The sequence below is a fragment of the Pygoscelis adeliae genome, unplaced genomic scaffold (genome assembly GCF_000699105.1).
Source record: "Pygoscelis adeliae isolate BGI_AS28 unplaced genomic scaffold, ASM69910v1 Scaffold293, whole genome shotgun sequence".
NCBI classification, from domain to species: Eukaryota; Metazoa; Chordata; class Aves; order Sphenisciformes; family Spheniscidae; genus Pygoscelis; species Pygoscelis adeliae.
Genome location: NW_008824362.1, coordinates 157,332 through 184,406, shown reverse-complemented (window position 1 = coordinate 184,406; position 27,075 = coordinate 157,332). Strand labels below are relative to the sequence as shown.

At 47.2% G+C, this 27,075-nt stretch overlaps 1 protein-coding gene across 1 annotated transcript in view; it reads right to left on the bottom strand.

The window, feature by feature from the left end:
- FRAS1 (Fraser extracellular matrix complex subunit 1) overlaps window positions 1–27,075 on the bottom strand; it is a 120,467-nt gene that overhangs the window by 15,643 nt on the left and 77,749 nt on the right. The window contains exons 31-57 of the mRNA XM_009319876.1: window positions 26,670–26,786; window positions 22,877–22,991; window positions 22,253–22,390; window positions 21,396–21,428; window positions 20,550–20,681; window positions 19,703–19,828; window positions 18,630–18,877; window positions 16,984–17,132; window positions 16,384–16,546; window positions 15,500–15,635; window positions 14,259–14,455; window positions 13,700–13,853; window positions 12,853–13,116; window positions 12,559–12,747; window positions 12,028–12,147; window positions 11,410–11,589; window positions 9,208–9,332; window positions 8,372–8,512; window positions 7,197–7,424; window positions 6,799–6,912; window positions 5,366–5,516; window positions 4,130–4,289; window positions 3,479–3,641; window positions 2,774–3,020; window positions 1,492–1,836; window positions 1,027–1,187; window positions 492–639 (exon numbers count right to left, since the gene is read on the bottom strand). Coding sequence (XP_009318151.1) covers window positions 492–639; window positions 1,027–1,187; window positions 1,492–1,836; window positions 2,774–3,020; window positions 3,479–3,641; window positions 4,130–4,289; window positions 5,366–5,516; window positions 6,799–6,912; window positions 7,197–7,424; window positions 8,372–8,512; window positions 9,208–9,332; window positions 11,410–11,589; window positions 12,028–12,147; window positions 12,559–12,747; window positions 12,853–13,116; window positions 13,700–13,853; window positions 14,259–14,455; window positions 15,500–15,635; window positions 16,384–16,546; window positions 16,984–17,132; window positions 18,630–18,877; window positions 19,703–19,828; window positions 20,550–20,681; window positions 21,396–21,428; window positions 22,253–22,390; window positions 22,877–22,991; window positions 26,670–26,786 — 4,444 coding nt within the window. The remainder of the gene's footprint in view (window positions 1–491; window positions 640–1,026; window positions 1,188–1,491; window positions 1,837–2,773; window positions 3,021–3,478; window positions 3,642–4,129; window positions 4,290–5,365; window positions 5,517–6,798; window positions 6,913–7,196; window positions 7,425–8,371; window positions 8,513–9,207; window positions 9,333–11,409; window positions 11,590–12,027; window positions 12,148–12,558; window positions 12,748–12,852; window positions 13,117–13,699; window positions 13,854–14,258; window positions 14,456–15,499; window positions 15,636–16,383; window positions 16,547–16,983; window positions 17,133–18,629; window positions 18,878–19,702; window positions 19,829–20,549; window positions 20,682–21,395; window positions 21,429–22,252; window positions 22,391–22,876; window positions 22,992–26,669; window positions 26,787–27,075) is intronic.

Sequence of the window (27,075 nt, the reverse complement as noted above, 5' to 3'; positions counted from 1 at the left end):
TGTGTGGACAGACACAGAAAAAACAGCTTGCAGCAAAGAGGGCAGATCTCAACAAAAGATACAAAGGCAGAAATTATTATGGACTACTACAAAGTTAGATTAGAGTGTGTGCTTTCCTTAGGCAAGTAAACACGAGAGATGTTAAAACACAAGAGAAAGTAAACATGCACTGAGACTTTCTCACACAGTAAGGGGGACTTTGGCCCACAGAAAGCATGAGACAAGGACTGAGCTCTGAGCAGAGGAGTCAAAGCATGGCTGAAAGTGAGGGAACACTACAGGAAAGTTCATTCCGCACTCCCAAAGACTCCAACCTCTTGTGGATAGTGAAGCACGGAAAGAAATGAGGCAGCCAAATGGAATGGGAGGATCCCGGGAAAATAGGCTAAATCCAGCCTAGAAATAACCTAACTCAGACTAGCCTCCTGCTGCGTGGCAGCGTGAAGGAGGAGGCTAGGATGGATCAGATAGAGCTGCCATGGATAACTTACCGTCCTGGAAGATGTCATTAATGGCCACGATCGCTTGGAACGGCTTTGTCAGCTCAGCTCCATGGGGTGAGCTGAGATAAACAACAAACGTCTCCAGCCCTTCTATCACCGGGTACTGCGCATCGTCCAGGATTGTCAGAGTGCAGAACTAGAAGGAAAGCAGAAGTCCTGCTTTTAGAGACGCAAAGCTGTCATCCTTCCTGGCACTCACGTTTGGGTGTCTAATGTAAAGTCGTTATGTCAGGCCTTTTCTGAATTCATTAATCAACGGAAACAATGTTCGAGACAAATCCGGCATATCATTTCAGAGAATAGGCAGCTATCTTTAACCTGGGAGAGGTGGCCTGACCGAATCTTCTCTGGCTGTAGTGTTGATCAGATGTGAACCTGTGCCTGGCAGATTCATTAACGATTCTCAAGTGGCCCCGAGAGGATTTTTAAAGCAGGCGAATGGCAAATAAAGAGTATGCATATAAACAAGAGAGAAGTGTCACCAGACAGAGCAGACTCATCAGGAGTCAAAGTGGCTCCTCACCTCTTCTGTCTTGCCTGGCCTGAACTCTATTTTTCTGGAGCTGGGGACGTAATCAATTCCCGGGCTGGCAGATGGAGGGTCTGACGTCCGAGTGGCACACCACACCGAGATGGGGGTTGAGAGATCAGGTCCCTGTCGGAGCACTGGAATCTCAATGCTTCCTGCATCACCAGTTGCACATGAGAGAGAACCGAGATGAGAAAGCAGCCACATACCACAAAACCACTCCTTTCCCTTCAGCATGCCCTTCTCCCTTTCACCACTCCTCCTGCACTCAGCACAGGCTATTGCACAGAACAACCCCCGACCCTCCCCACAGGGGCAGAGGGAAGAACAGAAACGCTCTGCAGATCTTTTACAATTCTGCTGCTGTGCCCTAAATCGCTCCTCTAAAAGCATGCTTTCACGGCAAGCACCCCTATGTGGTGTGGAGCAGCCCTGGGGGAGCCCCCTGCTACTCTTCACCTGCAGCCTCACTGACGGTGAAAGTAGCATTCCCCAGGAACACTGTAGAGGCATCGTTGGGTCCACTGATGAAGACGCTGGCTGAAGCCCGGCTGCCAATGCGTGCATTATCTGAGGCATCGGCCAGCACGATCTCAAACTCCTCTTCTTCTTCGTATTCACTGTCGTCGATCAGCATGATGTCACATGTCGTCATGGTGACACCCGGACCAAAAACAACACGGCTGTCATCCGCCATCCCCCGGGACTTGAAGTCGGAGCCGGATTCCAGCATATAAAGGCTGCTTCCCTTGGCTGATTTGGGGACAGTGTAGCAGACGGCAGACACAGTGCTGCTGGTATCCCCTAAGATGCAACAGAAAAAAACCGTAACTCTACAGAAATACTTTTACTCTATCTGGTGGAGACACCATACACTTAAATAATAAAGCAGCATTCAGAAAAGAGGGTGAGGAGACAAAAAGAACACCATCCCTGCTCCTAAACTTGCATAAAAGTTGGCTTAGGTCTGACTTCCAGGCATGCTCCAAATCTGCACTCTTGGTTACTATGATCAGGAAACGGGTGGCACTTGCCTATTAAAGAATATACAGGTCAGTGATGGCGTCCACATAAACACAGTATCTAGAACACAGAGAAGCAGCAAATAAATACAAGGGTTTGCTCCTGTTCATGCTGGGAGGAGAAATGAATCCGAAAGCCGGGAGCTTTAACTGGATCAGCGAATCTTACAGCAGAGCTGGGAAAGAGAGAGGGAAAAAAAAAAAGGCACCTGCCCTGCATCGCCGCTTGTCATTTCAGTTGCGCCACAAAGCTACTTCCAAAAAAATCAAAGAATCACCCCAAAATCATAGACAAGTGAACCCCAAGGAACACCACTTGTTTTGGGGGTCACTGTTATTTGCCTGCCAACAGGAAACAGTTGTTTGCCTGAGCCTGGCAAAGGTATATACTGCAAAGACTCCTCAGCAGCTTTGCAGTAATCCTAGTCTTGTGATAAAAGACTGCAGGACACAGGCACTAAACCGCTTCTATTACCTATAAAGTACAGAATTAAAATCCAAGCTCCAGGCAGCCACACATACTTCACAGTCTGTCCACAGGTGCTTGACTTCTCTCTGTCCCCAGTTTACTGTTGGCCACAGCCTCCAAGGTTCCCCATCTCCCCTCTCCGCCATGTGGGTCCAGACTCTGCACGTCCCACCCACAGCAGCGCCTGCGGAGCCGCTTTCCCTCCCGTGCCGCAGAGCCCCAGAAAGTCATTCTGTCCGGCTCGACCCACCTTCCCTTTCAACAGGAGCAGAGAGAAAACCAGCGCTCTCGCTGACGTGGTACGTTTTCCTGTCAAACTGCAGGGTGGGCTCATCCTCTGTGTCAGTGATGGTGACCGTGGCCCGGGTGACGTTCCCCAGCAGAGCATAAGCCGGCATGCTGAGCTCCACGGCAAAGGTCTCTATGCTCTCAAAGACGTTGTCATCGTTAATGGTGATGGTGCAGGCCTTGGTGTCCTCCCGCTCCTCAAACTGCACCTGGAAGGCAGCAAGCGGGCTGCTCTCTTTGGACTAGGGTCTGAAACTTTCTGTCCTTCCTGCCTTACCCTTGCCTGAGTCACATACCCGGTGCACGGGCAGCATCAAACACTGACCTTAACCAAGGACAAATGGCTAGTGGAGGTCAAAGGCAGCAGCAAATGTAGCGCGTAGGCCCCTACCCCTTCCGATCTCAGTCATGGTTTTAGCCCTTTGCATGATCAGGAGTGACATTCCTACTCAGGCAAGCCTGTAACATTTGTGGCCAGTCAGAACACTGCTGCAAAGCTTATCTGCCAACATAAAAAACTGAAGAAAAAAGAGACCCTCTTCTGAAAGCAAATAAAACACAAATTTTTAGAAAGGAAATAGTCTCCTTCGTGTTTTTATCAGCTCTTTCATCCAGGCTTGATGGCACGCATGGTCAGACCTTCCCTTTCCTGGTGTCCCCAACCTACCTGCCCCGCGTACTCCACGTAGTCCTGCTCTCCCGGCTGTGAACCGGAGCTGGAGGTGGCCGTTCCCTGCTCTGTGCGGCACAAGACAATCGCGTACTGGTTGAGGTTACCAATCCGCCTCACGGTGACGCTCACAGAGCCTGCGCTCTCTCTGACATTGTAGCTGGAAACGTATCAAGCAGGTACAAATAAGCAGGCTGGGGGGCAAACCCTGTGTGTTTACACTGATACTGAGCACCACAGACTCAGGCTGACTGTTGCCTCCATGGAATATCCGAGCAACACTAATAATCAGGGACTTGGGCAGATGGCAGCTATTCAGCAAGCCTGCCCCACAGTTTAACCCAGCGGGCACTTCTCCTCACTGACAAGCACATGAGTTCCCGCTTCTGTATCGGCTGCTGTTGGCCCCCCCGTCCCCAAAATAACAGCATTCATTCAACTGGAATGCCACGTGTGGTGCTACAGCGCACAGCAGCGAGGCCTCAGTCCTGACGGGGTGCCAGTGAAACCCAGGCAGAAATGATGGTAACTGCCCCACTATTTCATTTCCATGCTGTAGGTCCAATCACATGTTACAGAGCTCAACCTGTCTCACTCCAGGTAAGCCCCCATCTGTCAGAAGAGTGCTGTAAACCCTGTGCCATTTACCTGGTGTAAGTAAAGCTGAGGAGTGACCACTGGACATGGAAGACGTTGCCACTGACCACGTTGGGTTTGCTGTCCTTCACTAGGAACTGAAAGCTGTCCACGGTCTCCTGAACCTTCTCCTCATGCATCACGTACCGAATGAGGCCCTGGTTCACGTCCTCTGCCAGGAGGAGACATCCGATGAGCCAACCCAGAAATTCAATGGCAGTTTCATAGACGAGCAACGCAGAGACATGAATCCGCACGGCTGCAGGGATCGGGTTCTCCACACGCCCTTTATGCTGCAGCAGCTTTTCTAACTTCCCTGGTCTTACCTGTGGTAGAAGCCAGCCTACAAGCTGTGATAAGACATTGCCTTGCCTAGTCTTTATCCATAATGGGTCATACTTAAAAATAAGGTAAATTTAAAGTAGCTTTGATGAAATGCAAGAAATATGAATTTGCCTGGGCAGCACATATGTCACCTCTGTTCTATAAACTGGCATGTCCTAACAGGGCTCCTTCTCACTGCCGAGATGGTTCGGGCTCTCTGAACTGCGGTATAATACATGTTTCCCCAGCTTCAGCCCTAAAATAACGTAGGTCTCTTCCTTTTTTTTTTTTTTTCTGAGCACAGGGGAGGCCAGGCATGGCTGGCAGGGCCTGATGAGAAGGGACAGGTAGAACTGCTGACTGCATTTGTACAGGACCTAATGCAGCGTGGTGCTAGGCTCTGCGAACTGCGGTAGCAGAAATGCTAAAAAAGGCTGCGCTGCGAGTTCACTCTCAGCCTGCCTGGGGGAGTCTGGAGGGAGCGGCAATCAGAAAGAGCACAGTGGCGTAGGAAGCAGTTACTCCCTCACCTCCCCTTCCTAATGGAGGGCCCCTCAGTCCTGCAACAGTGAACTTTCCGCACGTTGTTGACTCTGCACTGCTGGCTAAAGGTCTACCAGACCTTGCGATGATTAGATCCACATGCAATATCTACAACTTCTCTTTATTGTCCCAAGTCAAATCTCCAGCTCTAACAAGTCTGGAGAACCTGGGTGTGCTACAGGACACAGGTTGGCATCTGTAAGAAATTATAGGATTTCTGCAATTCAAAGCAAAGTTCAATTCTTATTTTTGACATACTTTTGAGATTTGCCCCTTGTCTTCTCCCCTCCCACCTCTCCCCCCTCCCCGCCCCTACAATCTATCTTGACAAACTGAAGCAGCCGAATGAAAAAGCAACAGTATACAGCCCAACTTCCATACCCTGCGTAAAGGTGGTCACAGTTGTCCCTGGTTTCAGCTTATTCTCCACATAACCATTTCTGGGACCAGTTGTTATCTCATAGACCAGCTGTTTGTCATCTGTATCGGGATCTGTCGTCAGTAATTCCTTCTTAGTGATTAGATTGGTTGCCTGGATTAAAGCCAAACCAAGGGAGTGAAACTCTGGAGATCCAGCAGTGCAAGTCTGATTGACTGTTCATCCAAAAAGCCCAGCCACCCCTCTGCCAAACAGTGCTCCGTGAGGGAAAAGCTAGGGGATGTAAAAGCACAGAGCACACAGAGCGGCCTTGAACAGACGGATGCCCCACAAGGTGTTTCGACAGCACAGGAAGGATTCAAATTCTGCCTCACATCTGGTTTGTTTAATAAAAAAACCATTGTGGCTCAAAGAAAAGCAAATTCAGAACAAGCTGCCCAGCCCCATCTAGCTTGGGCTAAAAGCTATGACAAATCTTTTGGTTTCACCTGGAAACCACTGCTCCATGAACTGTGCTGGTGCTCAGGTGAGGCCTGGCTTTGCCCAAAACATTTGCAAACAGCCTCAAGGTGAACGATTCGCTCAGGACAGTTCACGCTGCTTTAGTGAGCCTGCACTAGTCCTCTTTCAAACGACCTCACACGGATGTGCCTCAGTTCCACCACATTTTGCTTTCCCTTTAAAAAGGAAACACCTTTAACAGCAGGAGAAAAAGAGAGAATTGAACTGCCTGAGGCTGCAGGAGTCCTTTTTCTGAAGCCAGGAATTTGAGCCGAGATAGCCACTTCTTAATACAATTTCTTACTACAGTGTCTTCCAACTCTTTTTCCTGGGAAGAACCGAAGTATTTCCAGTTAACTGAAGTATTTGCAGTTAATGCTGGGTCCTCAAAAAACAAGCACGAGAGAGAGTTTCCTGTTTTTTTTTTTTTGTTTATACTTGAGCAAAACAAAGGCATGTCACAGCAAGAAATCCCTATACCACATTTCTTTGAAAGCCATATATCTCTACCATGGCTGCTGTGGCACATAATCAAGACTTCTCTGCCATCAGCGAAGCTGAAAACATACCGCCCTGGGGAGGAGGGACAAGGGGCAGGACGTGTCTGTCCAGGAAGGCGGGCAGGAGCTGCACTGCACTGCACAGCTCGTGCAAGAGCCAAGAGCAGCCAGGCTTGGTGGTCCTGCTGATGTAAGGGAAGGAGGTGGTCCAGGAAGCAATTTTGTGCCCTGGTGCCACGTTGCCTGGTTTAGCTAATGCAGCTGCAGTGCAGGCATCCCTGCACACCTCTGCCTTTTCCTTCATGGGCACAGAGGGACACTAGTTCTCTATCACAAAAATAGAAATGCTGAAGGATCAGGAGGTCCTCCTGTGAAGCTCCTTCTCCTGGAACAGCCTGAGAAACAATCTAAACTGAACTCAGGCAGGCAGTTACCTTGCCATCCATGTACTCCAGCCACTGTAAACCCAGGTTGGTGACGACCCTGGGTGTCCCATCATCCACAGAGAGAACGTCCACTTTGAAGCGCTGCGGTGCTGCTGTCACAACCTGACAAAAGTTCAGAGAGATGGCTGTTACTTTGGGAGTCAGAGCCTCATCCACCATATTACCAACTTTGCTCCCTTCAGCTCTGTTGGGATCAAGGTCCTGTGGCGAGTTTGCACACACAAAGGCTGGTACACCAGGGAAGAAACATATGGCATCACATAATTGAGAATACTCAGCCCTTAGCTGCTGTCGCTCCACTGAAGATAAGTCTGCCCTTCTCTGAGAGGAGGCAGCTTTCTATTAGCTATAGAAGGTCTCCCTCACATCCCTTCTCCTCTCCTTACCTTTTTCCCCCCATCCTCAATAATGAAGAAGGGATTGGTCCCATCAGACACAGTGAAAGTGAAGCGATCCTTCAGCGAGTTGCTACCATCATGACTGTAGCTGATGCGGTTCTGGTAGATGTCGTCCATCGTGAAGGTGGTGGCTTGGTGGTAACGCTGTCCGTTGCTGGTGCATTCAATCAGGCCATGCCGAGGGGGCTGCATGACTGTGAATGTAATTGACTCAGCCTGTACCAAGGAGACAAGAGCGGCAAAGCTGATGACGTGACCCCAGGACCAGGGCAGGCAGGTCCTTCCAGCTCGAGATACCTGGAGAGGGACTCTACGCCCAGACAGCTTTCCTAGCACAGTGTTTCCAACCAGGGGCTGAAACGCAGCGCTGCATGCTGAATTGATTCACCCTGAGCCCTGCCCTGTCTTTATCCCTCTCCCCAGGTGACTATCTACAAAACAACCCCTATCAGGGAGAGCTAGGCTAGACACATCACACCAAACTACTGGTTCGGCTGGTCCGAGACGGCTCCCACCTTCGTGACAACCCCTTGAACACAAGAGCAGTCCCCCATTCTGCAGCCATTCTAAGCAACGTGCCCCTTGTCACTTCTGTTGGGGTGGAAGCAGCGATAACCTTTGGGGCAGGATCTTTGGCTCAGGGCAATAACAGGCAGCCAGGAGCTCTCTTGCTGCAGGGAAACTGCAGCACAGTGAGGTAGAGCGAACATGACACCGCTTAGCCTCCAGCCAGACCCAGGAGGAGGAAGAGGAAATGTAATTTTCATCTGTGCTAGGCATAAACTCAGTGTCAAGGCTAGGCATAAGCTCAGTTAAAACCCACAATGTTCAGAGAGAAGGTGGGACAGGGCAAGGATTAGCTCTGATCGCAACTTCTAGATGTTTTCCATGCAGGTTTGTCGCTTATGTGTCCGAGAGACATCCCAGATGAAGCCATTTCTCAAGCCAGGGCTTTGCTTTGCTCAAACACTCATTCATCTATTTATATACAAACTCGGCCTCCCACAAGCTGTTTGTCTGATGTTGTGATCAGGCAGGGTATGATCACAGGAAGAGATGACACTCACTATAATCTCTCTCTTTGAACACAAGCCCATTTTGCTGATAGTCCAGATGTCCAGCAGAACAGGGGAGGGAGGAGGCAAGGGGGAGTCCTGCCTTACCTCTGTGTCAGCATCTGTTGCTTTAAGCATAAACTCTGTGATGGTTTTTCTCACACCTTCCTGAACTGTCATCCCGAGGCTTTGCACTATGGGTAAGGAGTCGTCCACAGGGTTTATGGTGATGTCAAACGTTTGGCTCACCTGGAGCAGGAGGAAAAGCCTCTCTTGATGACTTCAGTCTACCAAGAGTGCAACTCCATTGAAATAGTAATTCTTCAAGGAGACCACAGTGATCCACTGTGTTTGGGTCACTTCATTTTGGCCTTGTTTAGTGAGTAAACAAGAGCTTCTAAGCTCAGATCTTGTGAACATGACCTCTTCTATCCCTCCCCACTAATTTATTCTTCCTCTTTCTGTGATATTTATGGACACCCACTTTTCCCTCCCTCCTTCTACTTTGTCCCTCTCCCTCTATTTGTAGCTATGATTTTTCTCTTTCAGACAGTAGGACGGCGACATTTCTCAAGGGTCTAACTGTGCTTCTGAGTATGTTGCCAGTGCACTGGATCAAAGCTGAGCTCCAGGAGCAATTGGTAAGCAGATGAAAACCAGACACTGAAATCTTGGTAAACCAGTCTCATGAGGCTACATCTCAGGCAGCTCCCCCTTCCCTTCACAAGCTCGCTGCCTTAACTGTGGTACGTAAGATCTCTCACAGCAGGGGAAGTAAGAGCCCCCACTGTTGCCAAACAGCAAGCCCATGTGTGGCTTGTTTCATTTCCTTTGCTACGTGTAACTGTCTCTCGCAAGCACGCAAGAGGAAAACTGACTCCCATGACATCCTACAGAATCAATAGCCTGCTCAGACTCAGGCAAAAAAACATGCTGGGACTTACCTCATTCGTTCCATCAGAAACAGTAAAGGTGAACGCATCCGTATGCTTTTCAATGTCACTGGTGTGGACATACTGGATGCTGCGAGCGGCCAAGTCTGCCTGGCTGAAAGAACTAATTCTTGTCCCTAGAAAAAGAACAATAGGGGAAAATGTGCAATAAAAAGAGCAAAGCAGGGAAAAATGTAGGGAGCTGGACACATCTGGCCATAAGCACTCAGTCTTGGCTTGTTCTGCTCCAGTTCAGGCTGTACCATGAACCTCAGCTGAGCCAGTGATTTAGCTGGCACCGAGCCTCCTAAAAACTCCGCTCAACAACTTTTAGATTAAGGTAGTGGCAGCCCTTCTGCAAAAAGAAGTACAGGCTTCTTCCCAGACCTACAATTTTACAGTGGCACCTCACACTGCCAGGACACCCTGTTGGGGATGGGCCTCTCAGGGCAGAGAGCGAGAGAGAAGCTGTGAGAAAACCAGTAGATGTAACACTTCGCTTTTCGCTCCTGTGCAGGACCGATCTAACCAGGGCATCACTGAGTATGGGCAAAAGGTTTCCTGGCCTCACAGCAGTTTTCAAAAATGCCTTCGAAGTCTCTGCTCTCTTTTCCCCTCCTTGTACCCCTGCATTTAGAACAGACTAAGCCCCATTTTCAACACTGACATCTTTACAGGTCATTAGGTGTGACACAGGCGCAGAAAGGTACCCAACAAGCGTTTTAAAAAGCACTCGAGCCTTTAACTCTCACCACTGCATTTGACAGTTTTACTGCTCTTAACAACAACAAAAGCCCTGACAAAAAGTTTTTCACCAGTTTATCATGTTAAATGGCTACTGACAAGTATTGGCCACACTACAAATGTTACCAGGATCTGATAGAAATAAATGAGCCAAAACTAGATGATTGGCCACGGTTTCCTCAGAGCTCATTAGCTTTAAAGGTTTGTGTTCTCTTATTAAACACTCCAGTACTCTCTCCTTAGGTTTAGGTCATTTAAATCATGAGGACAGCTCTTCCACAGTGTGTGACTCTGTATCTTTCTTAGTCCATCACAGACATGAAAAAGCACAGAAATCAGAATCATCACATTTTAAATAACAGGAGGAATAAAATTCTTAATCCAGCTCTTTCAGGTCTCCAGAGTACAAGATTCACCATTTAGTTTGCAATTTAGACAAAAATATTGCAAGTTTTTAATTTTCTCTCAGGAAGGGGTTTGCTTATTATAACTTTCATTTGTTATTCCTACCCTTTCAACGTGTTTGCGAGGGGACATCTTACACTGTGAGAAGATGAGGCAAACCACACACTAAAACTGAGCTGTACAGGGACTGTCTGCATCTTGAAAACACACATCAGGTATTTCCACTTTAATCTCATGTTAATGAGAAATCTAATTCTAAGAAGAAACATAATCTTAGACGAGTATAATCTAAATCAGAAGAGCATATTATATGACAGCATAGATTTAGACTCCTTCAGTCAGAGAGGGGTAGGACACTCATACTGTCAATGGGCATGGAAGGCAACTCTAAAATTCGGATCACATTTGCAGGTCATTATTTTCTGAGTTTCACGGGACTGACCAATCCCCCCCCCTCCAAACTACCAGAATTCATTATCCAGCGTATCCATCCCACCACAACGTAGCTTCCATTTAAACTATCTCAGCGGTTAGTTCCCTTCCTCTCTCCAAAGCACAGCTGAGAAAAGAGGCTGGTGTTTAGGGATCAAGGGATGTACTGGCCAAGAGGGGGACTGAAAGCAAGTTGTCTGTTCACCAAGGTGGGCTCATTTACCGTGGCCATTAGGGGATGGATTCTTTTGGGCGTTGTACTGTATGTGGCCACAGAAAAGGCTGAAGGTTTGCCTGTCATGCAGATGCAGCAATAGGTCCTGAAAGAGGAGATTCACACAGCGGCAAGCTGGACTGACCTGCAAAGTCCACCAGGCAAGGTTAGCACGGGGCATAAACTGACCCAGAAGCTGAATAAATCCTCATCTGTGATTATGGGGCTGCCTTGCCTCCACTCACCCTATTCTCCAACTCTCTGGGCTAATGACCGTTTATTTGATTTCTAACAGGAAACATAATTCTGTGCTGCTGCCTCCAAGCACGTTTATCCTGCAGTGAATATTTAGGGCTCAAAAGCCCTCCAGTGCTTTGCTGCTAGGAGTACCCAACCGAGTAAAATACCGCCCTGCTAACCTGGGGAGGCTGCATGCTCCAGGTGCCCCAGCTGTGGCTGCTTGGTGAGCTTGTACTGGAGCTGGGTCGGCTCGCTGTCCTGGTCAGTGGCAGAGAGCTGGAGGGTTGTGATCGTCTTCGCCGAGTTCTCATCCAAGACCAGCCCTTTGTTAGCGATGATGGAGGGGGGAAATCTGTCCTCTGAAAGGGTTAAACACAAAGCCGAGTTAGGAGACAGTCGCCCTCCTTTCCTTGGTGCAAATCGGGTACTTGCGCTCAAGCAAAAGACAACGTACACACAAACACCTCCCAGAGTGGTAATTCCAAAACAGGTACTCTGGGCATCGGCATTAATTGAGGGGATGGCAGCATTATAACATCTTAAAGACAATCTAGACAGTGTGAAGATATTAAGGGGAATTTTTCTACCTTTTTCGGTGAGTTTGTCAGAAGCCAAAGAACTAATCCTTACATCCACAAACGCTCCCTGTGCCCCAAACTTCAAAGGCCTTTGAATTAACAGCGAATAAAAACTGCATCTCAAGAATTACATCTTAACTTGCAGCACATGTGGGATGGGAATCTACGAAGGCCTCAGCTCTGCAGCGAAGAAAACATAACTTCAGCACTATCTTTTACCTAATACACTAATATAAAAAACCTGGTCCGTCAGTTTGTTGCCATCCGCATCAATCACATCAAAGGTGAAGGCGAAATTTCCGCCAGGATCCCCTTTCTTGTGACTGTACACCACTTGCCCTGGAGAGAGGGACAGGAGAAAAGAGGTGGTTTATTACAGGCTGCATCATTTAATTCTTAGTTTGGAACCAGGCTGGCACTGTAAGCCGAGGGACTTGGGGCTTGACAGAGCTCCTGGATTTGGATTTCATTACTTTTTCTCGCTATTCTTTTTCTCCTGCTGAGAGAGACTTTTTAACGCTTGCTTAACGATACATGTTTCTGCTCTAGCATAACAACCTTATCTCACTTCTTCCCCCCTCCCTTCCCTGCTTCAAGTCATCCTCCCCCTCTCAAAAAGATCACAGAATCACAGAATACCTCAAGTGGGAAGGGGCCCATAAGGATCAGAGTCCAACTCCCTGCTCCTGGCCGGACTACCTAAAATGGCCACGTTACTTGCCGTGATTATCTAAAATCAAGCACTCTCACCTTTATTTATATCAGCCTGGGTGAAACTTTTGACAGGTCCTTCGACAGAGATCTGGACTGGATTATCAATTTTGGTCAACTGCAGATGGCCGACGCTGGGATCCCTCTTCATGACAAATCTAATCGTTGTGTCTTCTGAATAAATAGCTGCTGCTTTCAAGTGCTGATCTGTGAGGTATGCTGCAGAGCCTGGACCAGAGAAAGAAAGTCCACAAACAGCTTCAGCCAATCCAGCTAAGCGACTGGTTTAGACTCGACCACACAGCAATACCATTCTCCTCCCTCTCCCCGTACCAACTGGGAGCTGCAGGCCCCTGTTGACAGCTAATGTGGGTGGCTGCTTCTCTGGCAGCTCCGTGAAGAACTCCAGCCTCCCCGTCTGCGTGTAGAGACCATCCGTGATGGAGAAGCCAAACTCGTCTGTTTGTGCTCCTGCACCGCTCTGAGTATAAACGATCAGCTCATCCAAAATGTCCTGGTAGGTGAAGGATGAGCCCATGGACAGCTCATGTCCGTGCTCCGGGGGCTCTGCAGCAGTCTGCCTCCTGCGGAGATGACCTGACAAACAATAGATGGATGAAAATTATGGGGAGAAGACAGCCTGCTGGGGACTTTTTGCGTGCCAGCTCTCAGTGGGATGCACAGAGGTGGACATAGCCTTACTGGAAAAATTGAAGGAAGTTATCTGCTTATTGCCAAAACTGGTACAATTTGGCGACAAACGAGATCTGAAAAAGGGTGCAGAGCCCTCACTAGTTTAACATGACACTAGCCTTCACTTGACACCCTGCCTTGCTTTATCACTGCAGAGAGATGCTAGTTGCTCAGCTCTTTGGAACTGAACCCCACGATAGGAAATAGGGTAACACAAAAGGGAACTTCCCAGGGCAATGCATGCAGTCTTCCTTTACCCTCTCCCACAAACAGCGAGGGACAACTCTCAAAGAACAGGTCTGTTCTGAAACACAATCCCTCTGTGGCTGCTGGTCCAAACACAGACTAAATAGGCTTTATACAAACATGCCAGGCTCCTCTCTCACATCAGGGGCTATTACACACACACAGATATAAAGACACACGGACACAGAGGCACAAAGACATACTCACTCTCTCTCACCACCCCCAGCTTGTCAGGACTTACCATGTTCAGGACTTTTGGTAACCATGATGACAAGCTCACTGTTCTGGGTGTCCAAGTCTTGCAGGTTGAGGGAGGCATTGGTAAGGACCACACCAGAGCCCTCATGCACTCTGACAGAGTCCAGCACCATCTTTGGGGGCTCATCGTTCTGCCGCTGCACAGATCCCAAAGGCACACAGTCAAAAAAGGGAAATGGCCAAGGGGAAAAGACCGCTGCCCACCCAAATGAAATACAAGCTACCAAATGACAGTACTGGTGCTGATATCCATTAATGGGCTACACCAGTCTCTCCAAATCCATCCAGCACCATGGCTGCTTCTAAGAGGGAGGAGACACCAGAGAAATAAGCCCTGGGGAAGAGGCTGCAATGCGCAACTGTTCTCTGGCATCACAGACGAATTATGTGCCTGTACTAGGGGAAGGAAACAGATAGGAGGAAGGAAACTCCCTTTAATCCCCTTCCCACGTATTACAAAGGAGTGAGCAAAGCTTGCACTTTTTAAGTCATGTGTCTATGTGAAAGGAGAGGGCTCTGGCAGCCAGAGAGCAGAGGCATACCTGAATTGTGATGTTAATGCTCTGCACCTCAGACTGGCTGAAGCCATCGCTCACGTAAAAGCTGAAAACATCACTTGTTGGCTCGATGCTTTCATGGACGCTCTGGAAGTAGTAAATGCTGTTCTCTAGAACATCTTGAAGGGAAAAGGATGCGTCTGCTGTCACAGCAGACTCACTCTGTGGGCCAAAAGTCTCACCTGCAAACCAGAATACCACTATTGAAAGGATGTTCAATTCACTGATACACTAAAAATAAAAGCAGCAGGATTAGGAGAAGAATGGCACATTGTGAAGGGTGCAAAAGGATGTTCATTCCTACAACATGGCTTCCACACATCTTTCGACCTTTGTAGAAAGCAACATCTGCTGCATTAGAATAGGCATTAGGGAAGCTGCAGTTTTATGCGTAGTACAAGCAATCCCACATCCCAGAATTATTTAGGCTTTCTTCAGAGAGGAGACAATGGCTAATGTGCCGTCTGGCCTCAGCACAATCTCTACATCAAGCTTCATCTTGCAAAACTAAGTCTCACACCCAAGAAAATCACACCAAGCAGTTGCCTGTTCAAGGAGAGAGGCTCACCATTACCAAAATGGCACAAACTGGAGTTCATTCATAGGAGGGATGATGTGTAATGGTTAGCAACCTGTGCTCTCCAGAAGAAAGGCAATCACTGTTGTAACAAGCCACTACGCTGGCCAACCCACGGTGATATTTTACAATGATTTAAGTAAAATGATATACGCCACTCCTGTTAGGACCACACACAGGATTAAGCAGACGAGTCTCCTGGATGAACGTCTTTGGACAATATGGTATAAATCCTACCTTTTCTTGATAATACAGTAAGATGAGAGAATGCTACCAGCCATGCTCTGCCACAGCTCTCACAGCCTTAAAGCTTGCTGGGACATTTAGAGGAATTTAGCAAAGTTTGTTCTGTGTAACAAGGACAGTCAAAATAAAGCATGATGAAAATACAACACATGGGCTTGAGAAAGCTCTTCACGCCCCAGTCTCACAACATAGATCAGTCTCCAACAAATGAGAATTAGGAGGAAATGCTCCTGAGAGAGTTTATCTCGTAACGCTGACCTTACGAGCTCTTTATGATCAACTGATGCCAACCACCATTGCACTGAGGAACTGCGGTGAGACAGATCAGAATGTGCTCCAGCACGGCAATTCCTGTGTTCCCTTTCATCAGTCAGGAGGAAGAAGAGATAGCCAAACTGTTTACCTGTCTTAGTGTTTTCAATGTAGCCAAACATAGGCAGTGTGATAACTGTGACCCTCAGGCCTTCCTTGGCAGCAGTATCATAATCAGCAGCTAAGTGGTGATGAGCCAGCAGTGGGATCCTGCCCCCCTCATCCACCTGGAAAGCAAAAGCATATGACAAAACTACCGCCAATGCACACAACGCACAGCAACACACAAATTGTTACTGAACAAGTCTGCCTCTATGGAAGAGGTTTGCCCGGTCTCTGAAGTCCTGTCCCATCCTCCCCTAGATCTGTTAAGTATGACATCAGCTGGGAGGTGAGGTGGGATGGGAAGAACAAAGCCTGCCTGGCCCCCCAAGAGGAGCTTGTGAGTGCTTTATCAGGGCAAGAAGAGAACTGGCAGAGTCATGCTGACCTCCTGGAAGGCGAGATCTGCATTTCTTGTTGAGGGGAGCCTTTAGAAGGCAAGGGAGGGGGAACGCAAAGCTGGAAAGGAGGGAGATGACTTCAAAGGGCTTTGATAAGGAGTCTGAAATGCTGTGTATCAGTCCAAAGCACCAGATGTTTTCGGACTTGTCTTCTGCTCATCTTTTACACACAAGCTGGTGAAATAGGGGACGAAATATTAAACAGGGATGTCAGACTTGTTCCACTGATATCAACAGGACATCCTAGGGAGAACCCAGCTAGAACAGACGTAAGCAGATGAGGTTCAGGGATGCAGCCGTACTGTCAGCCTCCTCTGGCCTCCAAGTAGTTTGTTAACCCTTCGCACTCACAGGACTGCATGTGCAACACCATATTTCTTCAGTCATTTCCCCTCAGTCCAGGAAAGCTGTTCAATTCCTCCCATCTAAGACATTTTTGTCATTGTTCCTAGTATGCTGGGTAGCCACTTACAGTGATATGGTCAGCAAAAGCAATGAGCGACGGCACTGTGTGGGCAGATGTGATAGTGACGGTGAACATCTGTCTGTCAAGCCGGTTGTTATCAGCATCAAAAACAGTGAAGTGGAAGATGTCCGTAACTGGCTGATTGCTGGTCTCAAACACGGTGGAGTAGCTGTGACAGTCAGAACACAATCTGGGTCAGGGAGTCTCACTGACAGTCAGGCAAATACATCTCATCCCTGCATTTAGAGGTGAACGCACACCTCTTGAAAGAGAGGCGGTATTTCAGTTCCCAACCCTCCTTCACGTTCATTCCCTGAGTTCATTTAAATCACCGTTTTGGGTGTTGCCTACCTAAAGTATCACCATGACATAGAAAAAATTCCCATAATTTGAAGCTACACCAACTACTGGCGTTTCAGACATGCATAAACACCTAATTCCGCACACAGGAAATACTCTCATTTATAGTCTCACAGGATACAAGAGCCAAGAAAGGAAAAAATATCTTTGATACAGTGTACTAACATAATATAGCACAGAGATCCCTGCGGAAAGCCCACTGAGCTTTTAACTGGCATGGCTTGAAGGAAAATAGCTCTTTGATACCTGATCCTCTGGTTGTTGATGTCTTCCATGGTGAAATTATAAACCTTGGAAAGCTCTTCATCATGAGAGCCAGACATCCGTAAGAGGGTGCCATATGCCGGCAGAGATATTAATTGGATTCTTATCTCTGAGTCAGGAGAATTGTTGTCCTAAACATGAAGAAACAAACAAAATCAAACCAAGACAAGACAAGATGAGCTTTTGTTTCCCTCCACTAAAAACGGAAGGAGGAATAAAATGTTTTATAGGGAAATATATCAAGCTAGCTGGGTCAGACCCACAGCTGATGAATATTAAATGAAGCTCTGTTGATGAGAAGAGAGCCAATTGGGTTGACATTCTCAGAATCTACCAGAAAATGTATTTTCATTTTCTCTCAGCTCAGAGAGGTTGTCTTTGTGTCCTTGTATCATATCAGTACAATCTCCCAGACATAAACGTGATGGTTTTGTTTCTGAATTACTTTACACTTCTACTGGACTGGACCGTTTGTGATATGCTTTTCCTGACTCCAGATAAAGTGAGCCAAAATTTAGCCGATAGCTGGCAGAGGGAGTAACTGCTGCCCACCAGTGTTTCAGACAGAGGCACAGAGCTAAGTTCAGTTCTTAGTAAAACAAAGGTTAATGTGGAGCAATGCTGCAAAAGCCAGATTCACATTAAACTAAAAGCCGATTTTGGCTCTCTTTGACTACATTAAGAACAACCATCTCTGATATCACAACGCGGATGTCATCTTTCTTTTAAAAGTTTTTGTTGGTTGCCTGAAAGATAAGACCCAAAGCAGAAATCATCATATCCTCAGCATATGAGTCAGGAATAAAATCCTCTTTTCCCTAACTGTTCTCTTTACTCAGATTAAACCTGAACATCTCCCTTGTCAGCCTTCCTCCTCTCCTTAGGAGGAGAACAGGACAGACCCCATACTTGTATCCAAACTGATCCCTTGGAAAAAACATTCATCTGCCTTCTTATCCTACCTCACCCCCTGCAGTTCCCTAATCATCTCTCTGACAGCCACTACCTTGCATCTCTCCAGCCTCACATGTGCACTGCAATCTCTCCTTCCTCCTCCCTAAGGGGAGCGTATCTGGATACCTGAAATCCACCGCTAGTGCATTTGCTGCTAAATCTTCTGCAAGGAGTAAAACACCTTTCTTCTGAATTTCACCAGCAGGATAACTCTTGTACAACACGCAACCCCTGGGACCAACTCCAAGCTACCAAGGAGTGCAGCATCTTGGGTTGCTTAAACCTCCCCCCTTCAAATATGTCCAGAAAAAGAACCAGGCAATTTTGGAAAGGGGGTGAGGGGGCTGAAATTTTCGAGGGATTATCACTTAGCAAATCCATGTGCTTTATCAGCCAGTCTGTTTGACACAAAAATCTGGGATTAACTCAGTTCTCACGTTTAGCATGGCAGTTCACCTCTGTTACAGTCAAACAGGGATAGCCTTAAAACCCTGCTGGATGAAAGAGTCTGTTATCTCCTTTTTGGCAGCAGTAGTCAGGACACAGTCAAAACTCGAGCTCTACCAAGAATCCACACTGACGGCAGAGAGGTGTGTGTGGCAAAGGGTCTGTGGGGGGATAAGGAAAGGGAGGCTGGCAGCATTCACTGGGTTTAGAAATAGATGAAAGCTTACAATATAAGCGAGGTGCAATCGAGAGAGAGTCACAGAGCTTTTACTAGCCACGGTGATTGCCAACAAGCAGCCCGGGGCCAGCTGCGGACCGTTGTTATCCAGCAGGGACACTTCCACCCTCAGCACTGTGGTCACTGTGGTGACACCGTCGGTGACAGAGATTTCCATGCTGTCCTCTGCTGCCGATGAACCATCATGCACGTACTGCAGAGCATTTCGAGTGACGTCCTCGTAGGTGAAGGTGTCACCTTCCCAAAAAGAAAATGCACAAGTCAGAAAGACTCTGTTCAGAGCACCAATCCAATCCAAATGACCTAAGGCCCCAATTTAGCACAAGACTTAATCATGTACTAAACTGGCATTTAATACCATCCTTACAGGGATTTGAGTTATGAAGACATTTATTAGGGAGCTAGTATATATGCAGGGCAGAGGAAAAGCTCTAACCTTCACAGTTTCACAGACACAGCAACTCTTCACTATTCTCTGGGAGTGCTCTGATCCTCCTTTCTTCCCACCTGCTTTGTAAGCTCACACCTATCATAGCTAGATAAGGCTTCCCTCTCCACGTCTTCTGCTTGCACTACTCTCCTACAGATAATATTTGTTCATCTGATCACACACACTGGAAACTGCTGCCACCAAAATCAACAGTAAAACTCCACAGGAGCTGCTGACTGCTGGATCACAACAGGTGTACATAGACTTCAGTAGAAATGTTCACCACGTTACTTCATTAAATTACTTCAGATATAACTTACCATGTAAAACAAAACATCCTTTTTGATTAGCAGCTGGTTATAGTTATCACAATAGAGTGACTGTCAACTAGCTCACACATACTTGGTACAGGAAACGCATTGATTCAGCCAGGAACTAAACAACAAATGGGAAAACGTCTTTCATGCACTCCCTCCTGCAGTCATACGCTTCCAGGTAGAAAATTCACACGCTTGTGGATGCAGCTGTATCTGCCAAAGGCATCTGCCTCCTCCCGGTGAACTAAACCAGCTAGGTGGACAGGCACACGATGATCCCTCTCCTGCGCTGAGGAAGACTTCTGCTCAACTCACCTGCTCTCATGCGCTCCTGCACGCCTGCGCTGTACTTGAGCACAATGCCGTGACGGGGAGGTTTCACCAGCTCAAAGAAAAGACCCTCGGGAGCTGTATCTGTGTCGCTCACGGCTAACTGGATCCCTGTGCCGGTGAAAGAGAACACGGCTTCAGCATCCTCAGACACTACACTGGGAATATCCCTTAGGTTTTGTGATGTGCTCTTGTGAATGGAGTCAAAAAACTGTAATTCAGTCAGTACGTGAAAAGTAAAATAATCCTGGAGCTGCCCTAGCCCAAGAGCTTGCTCGTTTCATGGAAATAATTAGTCCCCTGATGATGCTCAGATCAGAGGCTGTATCAGAGAACTTACTGCCAGTATGGCTCACAAATGACAGCTATGCAAACCCTCAGCTTACGACAGAGATGTGCACGTGTTCACATAACAGGGGGGTATCTACAAAAACCCCAGAGAACCTCCTGACACAAGCAGGAAGTGGCTTATCCTCAACAACCCAGTGTACCAGATCACACCACTAATCAATAGTAACCAATAACTCAGCAACTGCAGAGCAGCCTAAGAGGGAAAAAAGTAGAGGAGCAGCAGGCCCCTGATCCTGCTCTCCCCTACCTCAGCCAATGAACGGACCTGTCATATGCTGGAGGAATACTGCCATATCCCCAGGCACTTTTCTGAGGCACCACTGCACAGTTTTCTCAGTGGTTGCTGCTACACCTGCACAACCACAGCTCCTTAGCTAATGGACAGAGGTGAGTGAGACCAAAACTCTTCCCTGCTCCGTCCTGGCAATAAACACCGTGCCTCAGGCTGACCTCTGCACCCCATCCCTTCCACCCTACTTACCAATGGTGGCTTTGCCCCCCTGGCTGACCTCCAGGAACGGAGCTGTGATCTGGAAGACTGGAGGCTGCTGCTCCGCAGAGAGCAAATGAATGACAAACACCATCTCCGGGGTTGTGTGCTCTCCATCAGACACTAGACACAGACAAAAACCACACCTGAGTGTAGGGATGTGTTTTCAGGGGTTCACCTGGGAAATTCACCTTTCTGTATGAAATCACCACCCCACATCGCTGACTTCTCTCCCACCTTGTCAATCTACACCTCTGCCTAGGGACATACGCACACAATTCACACCTGCCACTCCTAGCAAGACAAACGTAACTTCTAAAAGTCTGTGTGTGTGCATGTGTACATACTATCTTCCATATATTTATCAGGTGCACTCATAAGCCAGAACATGGACTTCCCCTTGCTGGTGGATCACTTTGCATACCTGTGCTAGAAAGCACATGGAAAGGGAAAGATGCGTTAAACAAGCAAGCAGCTTAGCAGTAGCAATTTAATTGCAGAAATGTTTCCATGCTATATTAAAAAAAAAAACCAAACAGCGTAAAATTCTGGTGTCCTTGTTCACATTGGGGGAAAACAGGAACGAATCAGGCTTTTAGGACAGATTCCAGGCAACTACTGGAAAAAGATGCCTCTACTGAGCTGCAGCTTAGCTTCTATAAAACACTGTTGGGACACAGATGAATTAATATTCCCCAGGCACGTGCATTCCAGAAATTCCTATTGAGTGCCCGTAGGTGTGCTTGCAGCAGAAGAAAGGCCAAGGAGCAACAGGCAACGTGAAGGGCACAAGGATAAGAACTGCTTTGGCCAGGAAAGAGCAAACGGTTCACATACCTGTGAATCGGAAGTTCACTGACTCTGGGAGACCTGACGAGACAAAAACAAGCACAGAGTAATTGTGGTCAGGACAGGAAAGCACATACTGATGTGGATATGAACAACTTTTGGAGAAAGCAAGCGCTGACATTCAACCAGACTGGAGTCTTTCCTCACCAAGGAAAGCATTCCTTCCTTGCCTTTGCTTCAGGTAATGAGAGATAACATGCTACCCCCTCCTGCAAACTGTGAAACTCCTCTTGATGTCAGTGGAGGGCATGGTGATGCATAGAACTGCATCTACCAGGTACTGTCACTTCATCACACAATCCTGTGCATCAACTGGTCAAACATGCTTGAAGTTTGTCCTATTTTTGCCCCTCTACCTCCTGCTCCAGATTGTTACTCCTCTGATGGTAGAAATCTTCTAATATCCTGGCTAAATTGATTCAGTTCATACTCATCAATTCTAGTCTCAATCTCAAGGACCAAACCCCCAGTGCATCAAAGATCTCAAGCATGGGAGAGGAAACTGTTCCTAAACCACACCAGCAGATCAGCAGTTTGCCCAGCAGAGCATCCAGTACTAGCGCTGGCAATGCTAAATGCTGCAGTGAACACTGCCACGTCCCCATAATTCACTGAATGTTGCTATACCAAACCACAGGGGAAAATCTTGTGGAAGTCACAAGAAATGGCTGAACTCTTGGTACACTCCTCCAAGACAGATTCCTACTTCCTTTGTATGGTTCAAGCCTCACGCCTTCGTGAGTATGGACATAACCATGAAGTCATTCCAGGACTGGAGGAAGACCAGCAGTCCAGCTACCTCTACCAGTCTGACATGGCACTACAAAGAACATTCAGTTCCTTACCCGCAAAAGAGAATGCAATGATCTCTCTCAAGTGAGGAGCTGCAGTCGGAGGACGATAAGCAATCTTGCCGTGGTTTATATCTGCTTGGGTGAAATACCTGACTGGGGAGAGAGGCCTGTCTCTATGCTCCACAATACCTACGGAGGCAAAGAGCTCAGTATTAACAGGAGGAATCCATTTTATTTTTAAAACAAGATACCAAAGGCCACAGCTTCTTTTTCTCTCCCCAGGTACTTCTTTTTACATCTTCAGTGGTTCCTGAATGAGTCAGATGGCTGTAACTGCCTCGAGGAGGGGTTCTTGGGACATGAGAAATTAAACAGAGATTCCTCACTTGGTCATTTCTTCAAATACCTCTCACTAGAGAGGTGGAAAGCAGAAAGCCTCAACATTCAATATATTCCAGACAAGAGTAAGAAAACTGTCTGAGCTCTGCGGCTTACTCCTAAACTAGCCAAAGAAATCGGGTTAAGAAACAAGGTGTTTGAAAGCTAATGAAGGAGGCCAAAGAGATTAACAGACGCCTCCACAGAACGATACTCTGAGGGAAAAAATAGATGTGCTCAGAAAGCGCAGCAATTAATGCAGCAGCAAGCTGCCATGTTCTGAACAGGTACACTTGCCTTGGCCAGGAAGGAGAGGGACAGTCACGTTGAACAGGATTTTCTCACTGGGAATCTCCGGGTCTACAAAGGAGAGGTGATGTGGCTCAATCACCGTCACACGGTCCTCCAGCACCTCAATAAACACATTAGACCATGAGCATTAAGGCCAGAGACATGGGAAGATTCACCCAAAAATGCACTGAAAGAGAATTTGCTTTGCTATAGTTAAATATAAGAGAGTCTTTGAATTTAACGGCCTAGTTCTTAGACCTAAAACTGACAAGGGATGGATGGGCTGAACCTGTACCAAGTCTCTCAAACTTGTACAGAATAGGGACTATCTGGGAGGAGATTACAGAGGACAGTAAAGCTTGATAATGAGTAAAATTTGCTAGAGTCTTACGGGCCACCCAAACTCACTTCCAGCTCATCTGTAAACCAAACCCAAGCAGAAGCTGGGTACTATCATGCTCAACAGAAGAGAGCTCTATACAGGTCCACCTCTGTTAAGTCCTTTCTGGAGAATCAGAAGGGGCTTATAAACCTATGAAAAAGAGACAAACACCTCCTCCTTCATAAAACTATGAGCTTATCCCCACTTTCAGGCTGTCCAGGAAAGTGGCAGTGTTTTTAGTGCCCTCTGTCCCCTGCAGATGCACAACCTCCACGCTCACAGGTGGAGGAGTTTCTTTTTTGACCTACTGCAACTAAGAAGAGATAAAAGAAAACCTAATTTGATCAAAAACTCCCTGGATGAAGATATAATTCATTGCCTACATAGTTTTCTGGTACAGTCTGATGTGGCTGGACTGGATTTGCTTTTAAGCAGAAGTCCTGAAAATGACTCAGCCATTTCCATTGGAATATAGAGGAACCAAAGCTTTCCCTTTTGTTTTAAATCTGTGTAAAAATGTTCTGATCCTTCCATTACAAGATTATCATTAGCCAAAGGCGGGCAGCATGTTACAGGAATTACGGTGCTGCATGAACAGACTTAAGTGCACGAAAGCAGTTAACCTGCATGTGTTCACAAACCTTAATCCTGCAGAATTGACAGCTACGAGAAGTCACTGAATTAAATAGTTCAGCTGGGTATGAAAAGCATCCAGCTCATTTCATAAACATGAACAAAATATGGAGAGAACAAGCTAAATTAAGGCTACAGGCAATTAATTCATCTGCTTTGGAACATGAAACGATCAAGTTCAGGACCAAATTACAGGTTTCCACCGGCCACATCAAGTGCAGCCCACCGAACCGTGCTCGTTACACATCTGTGAGGCCACCCCATGAAACCTGTGTCCCATTCTGCTGGCCTTGGGTCACAGACTGGACACTGGCAAGGCGAGGTTTCCTGACGACAGCTGAGTACACCACAAATGCCACTGAACCCCCAGTTCATCTCTCTCCAGTGTTTTTCACCCAAACACATCAGAGGAGAAACCACAGCCTATGACTGACTGTTGTGAAGCAGCAAATAAAACCTTGTCAGTCCTTCTTAGATGCGAAAGCGTCACATATCTAACGGGAACCAAAAGCCACAAAGTTTATTTGTGTTATCAGCACTGCTATATACAGCTCTGTATGAAAAGGGCAGGCTTAAAATTAACAGTGGTGTCCCTTTCATACCGCCACTTTTGGAAGGGAAGGACCTCTATAAGCTTACAAAATTCTCTCTCCTTCACAAACCCAATCTCAGTTTGCATTCGGCTAGAGCGAAGCTCAGGCTCCTTTTACCAATAGGGGGGAAACAGGTGACTTGATTGAAGAAAAAACAGTATAGATGTTATGTCCAGTTCAACTGCCAAAGAGTCACCAAACTTTCTCTGACCTTTCTCAGTTGGACACTCAAAGACAAGACTAGAGGTATGGGAACACTTAACATTTTGTGCTTGCTCTTCAGCTGAGAAGCCAGTCTAATTCTGAAGGAGTTTGAAGACGGATGAACAGAACTCAATCACGCCGATGCAAAGAAGTGCAATTTTATGATTAAAAGATTTAAGGTTATGGTTGCTTCATAGTTGCCTCCAAGGCCTATTTGTCTCTCCCAAAGGTAGGACTTGCAGGTTGCGAGGCGCCCCTCAGTAAAACGTATTTTATGGCACTATTGAATTTTGTGGTCTGTAATTAGCTATAAAACCCAGCACTGCATGGCTCAGCCAGACATCTCTCCCATCAATTTTGTCAATAACGACAACAACAAAAAGTCAAGAGCAGAAAGATACATCGCTGGCTATTGCTCTAAGTAGCAGTCTGAGCATGTTTTATTATTGCCCGTGAAAGGTCACCACTATTTTAAACCCTGACAAGGCTGTTGTGTCATGGACTTTTCACTAATCCCTCTCCCACCGCTTCCTTTGGCCTTTCCTGGTCCCATGCCTGGCAGGCTGTGCTGGCTTAGAAGTCCTTCACCTCCCCTTAGGAGGCTCCTCCCGGGGACCCAATGCCCCTGGGAGGTCTGCCACATCTGCTCTCCTGCACTGCACGGGCCTCTCGGTGTGCTTTTGTCTGTCAGGGAGCGCTCAAGGGCACAGGATTTCTGTTTAATAACGCTGAGCATACTGCTGGCACCTCACACGCTCTGAATAAATAATCAGGAATGAATAACGCCAAAGATGACTGCACACTACGTTCAAGTCCGTAGACCCAGCTCTCCCTCTCCCCGCGGGCAGCTCCTGCCCGAAGGGTTGGTCTCAGCTCCGTTCACGTTTCTTGCAAGTCCTCATCTCTGCTTTCTCATCACAGCCTGCCCTGCCTCACTCAGCTCAGGACTGCTGCTCAGTGGATTATGATCCTGGTCCCCCTCTGAAAGTCCCACAGACCACAACAAAGCTATGAGGCCAAGGTGATGTCTAAATCAAACTCTCTGCCTCTAGGGTCCTGGCTCTCTGTGCGTCCCAACGGATGACCTGGGTGCAGAGCCCTGAAGCTCTCCTCTAGCTCACGCACTCGGGATCCCACCCTACAGAATCAAAGTAACAGGAGACAGCAAGAGAAGTAGAGGGGAAAGCTGAACTTCACCCACATATGTGATGGGGACACATGGAGAAGACATGCACCAAAGTCAGAGAGCTCACAAAACCAGCTTTAAACTTCGAGGTCATCTTTTCAATTAACACGGTCAGGGAAAGAACTACATTAGAGAGACCGCTCTTACCAAAATGGTCATTCCCAGAGTTGATGCTGCAAGAAAAGGTAATTCAGTTCCACGGATGCAGATATAATGGGCTTGTCTGAATGTTTTCCACATATATTACAGTCTGTGTTCCTGATGTCAGAATGATGGATGAAAACTTTCTAATGTGGGTGGGCTGCAGTTCTGATAAATCAAGTTTACAGTGGAATTACTGGCAAGATCTATTTATTATAGTCTCTCTAACCCACAGTTTTTCACTCTTGCCATTCCTAATGGCTTCTCAGGAAAAGGTGTTTCCAAAATGCTAAGAATTCCATTAAAAAGATATTAAACGTATTTTTTTCTTTTCTCGCTCCCTCTCCCTTCCAGTCTCTACAATCATCACTTGTAATACTGAGTTTTTCAACTTTTTATGTTTTTTTTTCTCCCCCCGCCCTTTACTCTTCTAACCTATCTTTTTTTCCCGTTTCTACTCCAGTTATCTATCTGGTGCATACACCCTGTTCCGCAGATTTAACTCAATCTTTGAATCAAGCACAACAGCACGGACAGTAGCAAGTACAGGAATCAACACGCAGTGGTTACTGCTCCATGCGAGGCTCTGGTCGCTGTGCACTGCTGCAGGGAGAGTGGGAATACGGACACCATCAGTCAGCCGCATCGGTTCACACTTACAGCCATGTGCAAAGAGGAGCCGAGGGAAAGCTGAGGTGCTCTGGGTGACTGTGGGAGAACAGCAACGTTGAACACGTGGCTTTCCAAGCTGGTTTGTGGACTGGCAGAGCTGGCCACCTGGGAAGGAAAGATCACATGAATGGGTACCTGACAGAGGACACCACTGCGTTTCTAGACCAGTTTCGTACCTTCCCTCTCCTCTCCTCCTGGTCTGGGAAGGCAAAGACACACCTTTCCAGCAGATACCAACCCACAGCGCACATGAATGGCAGTTGATGGGAACTAAGGCCTTTAAATAGTAACCAGTTTCTCCATTATTGCCTGTACAACCTAGAAATGGTTTACCTCTTTATTAACATTTAGAAAGATGTCTGTTTTGTCAGTTCCCCACCTGCTATTCATTCCT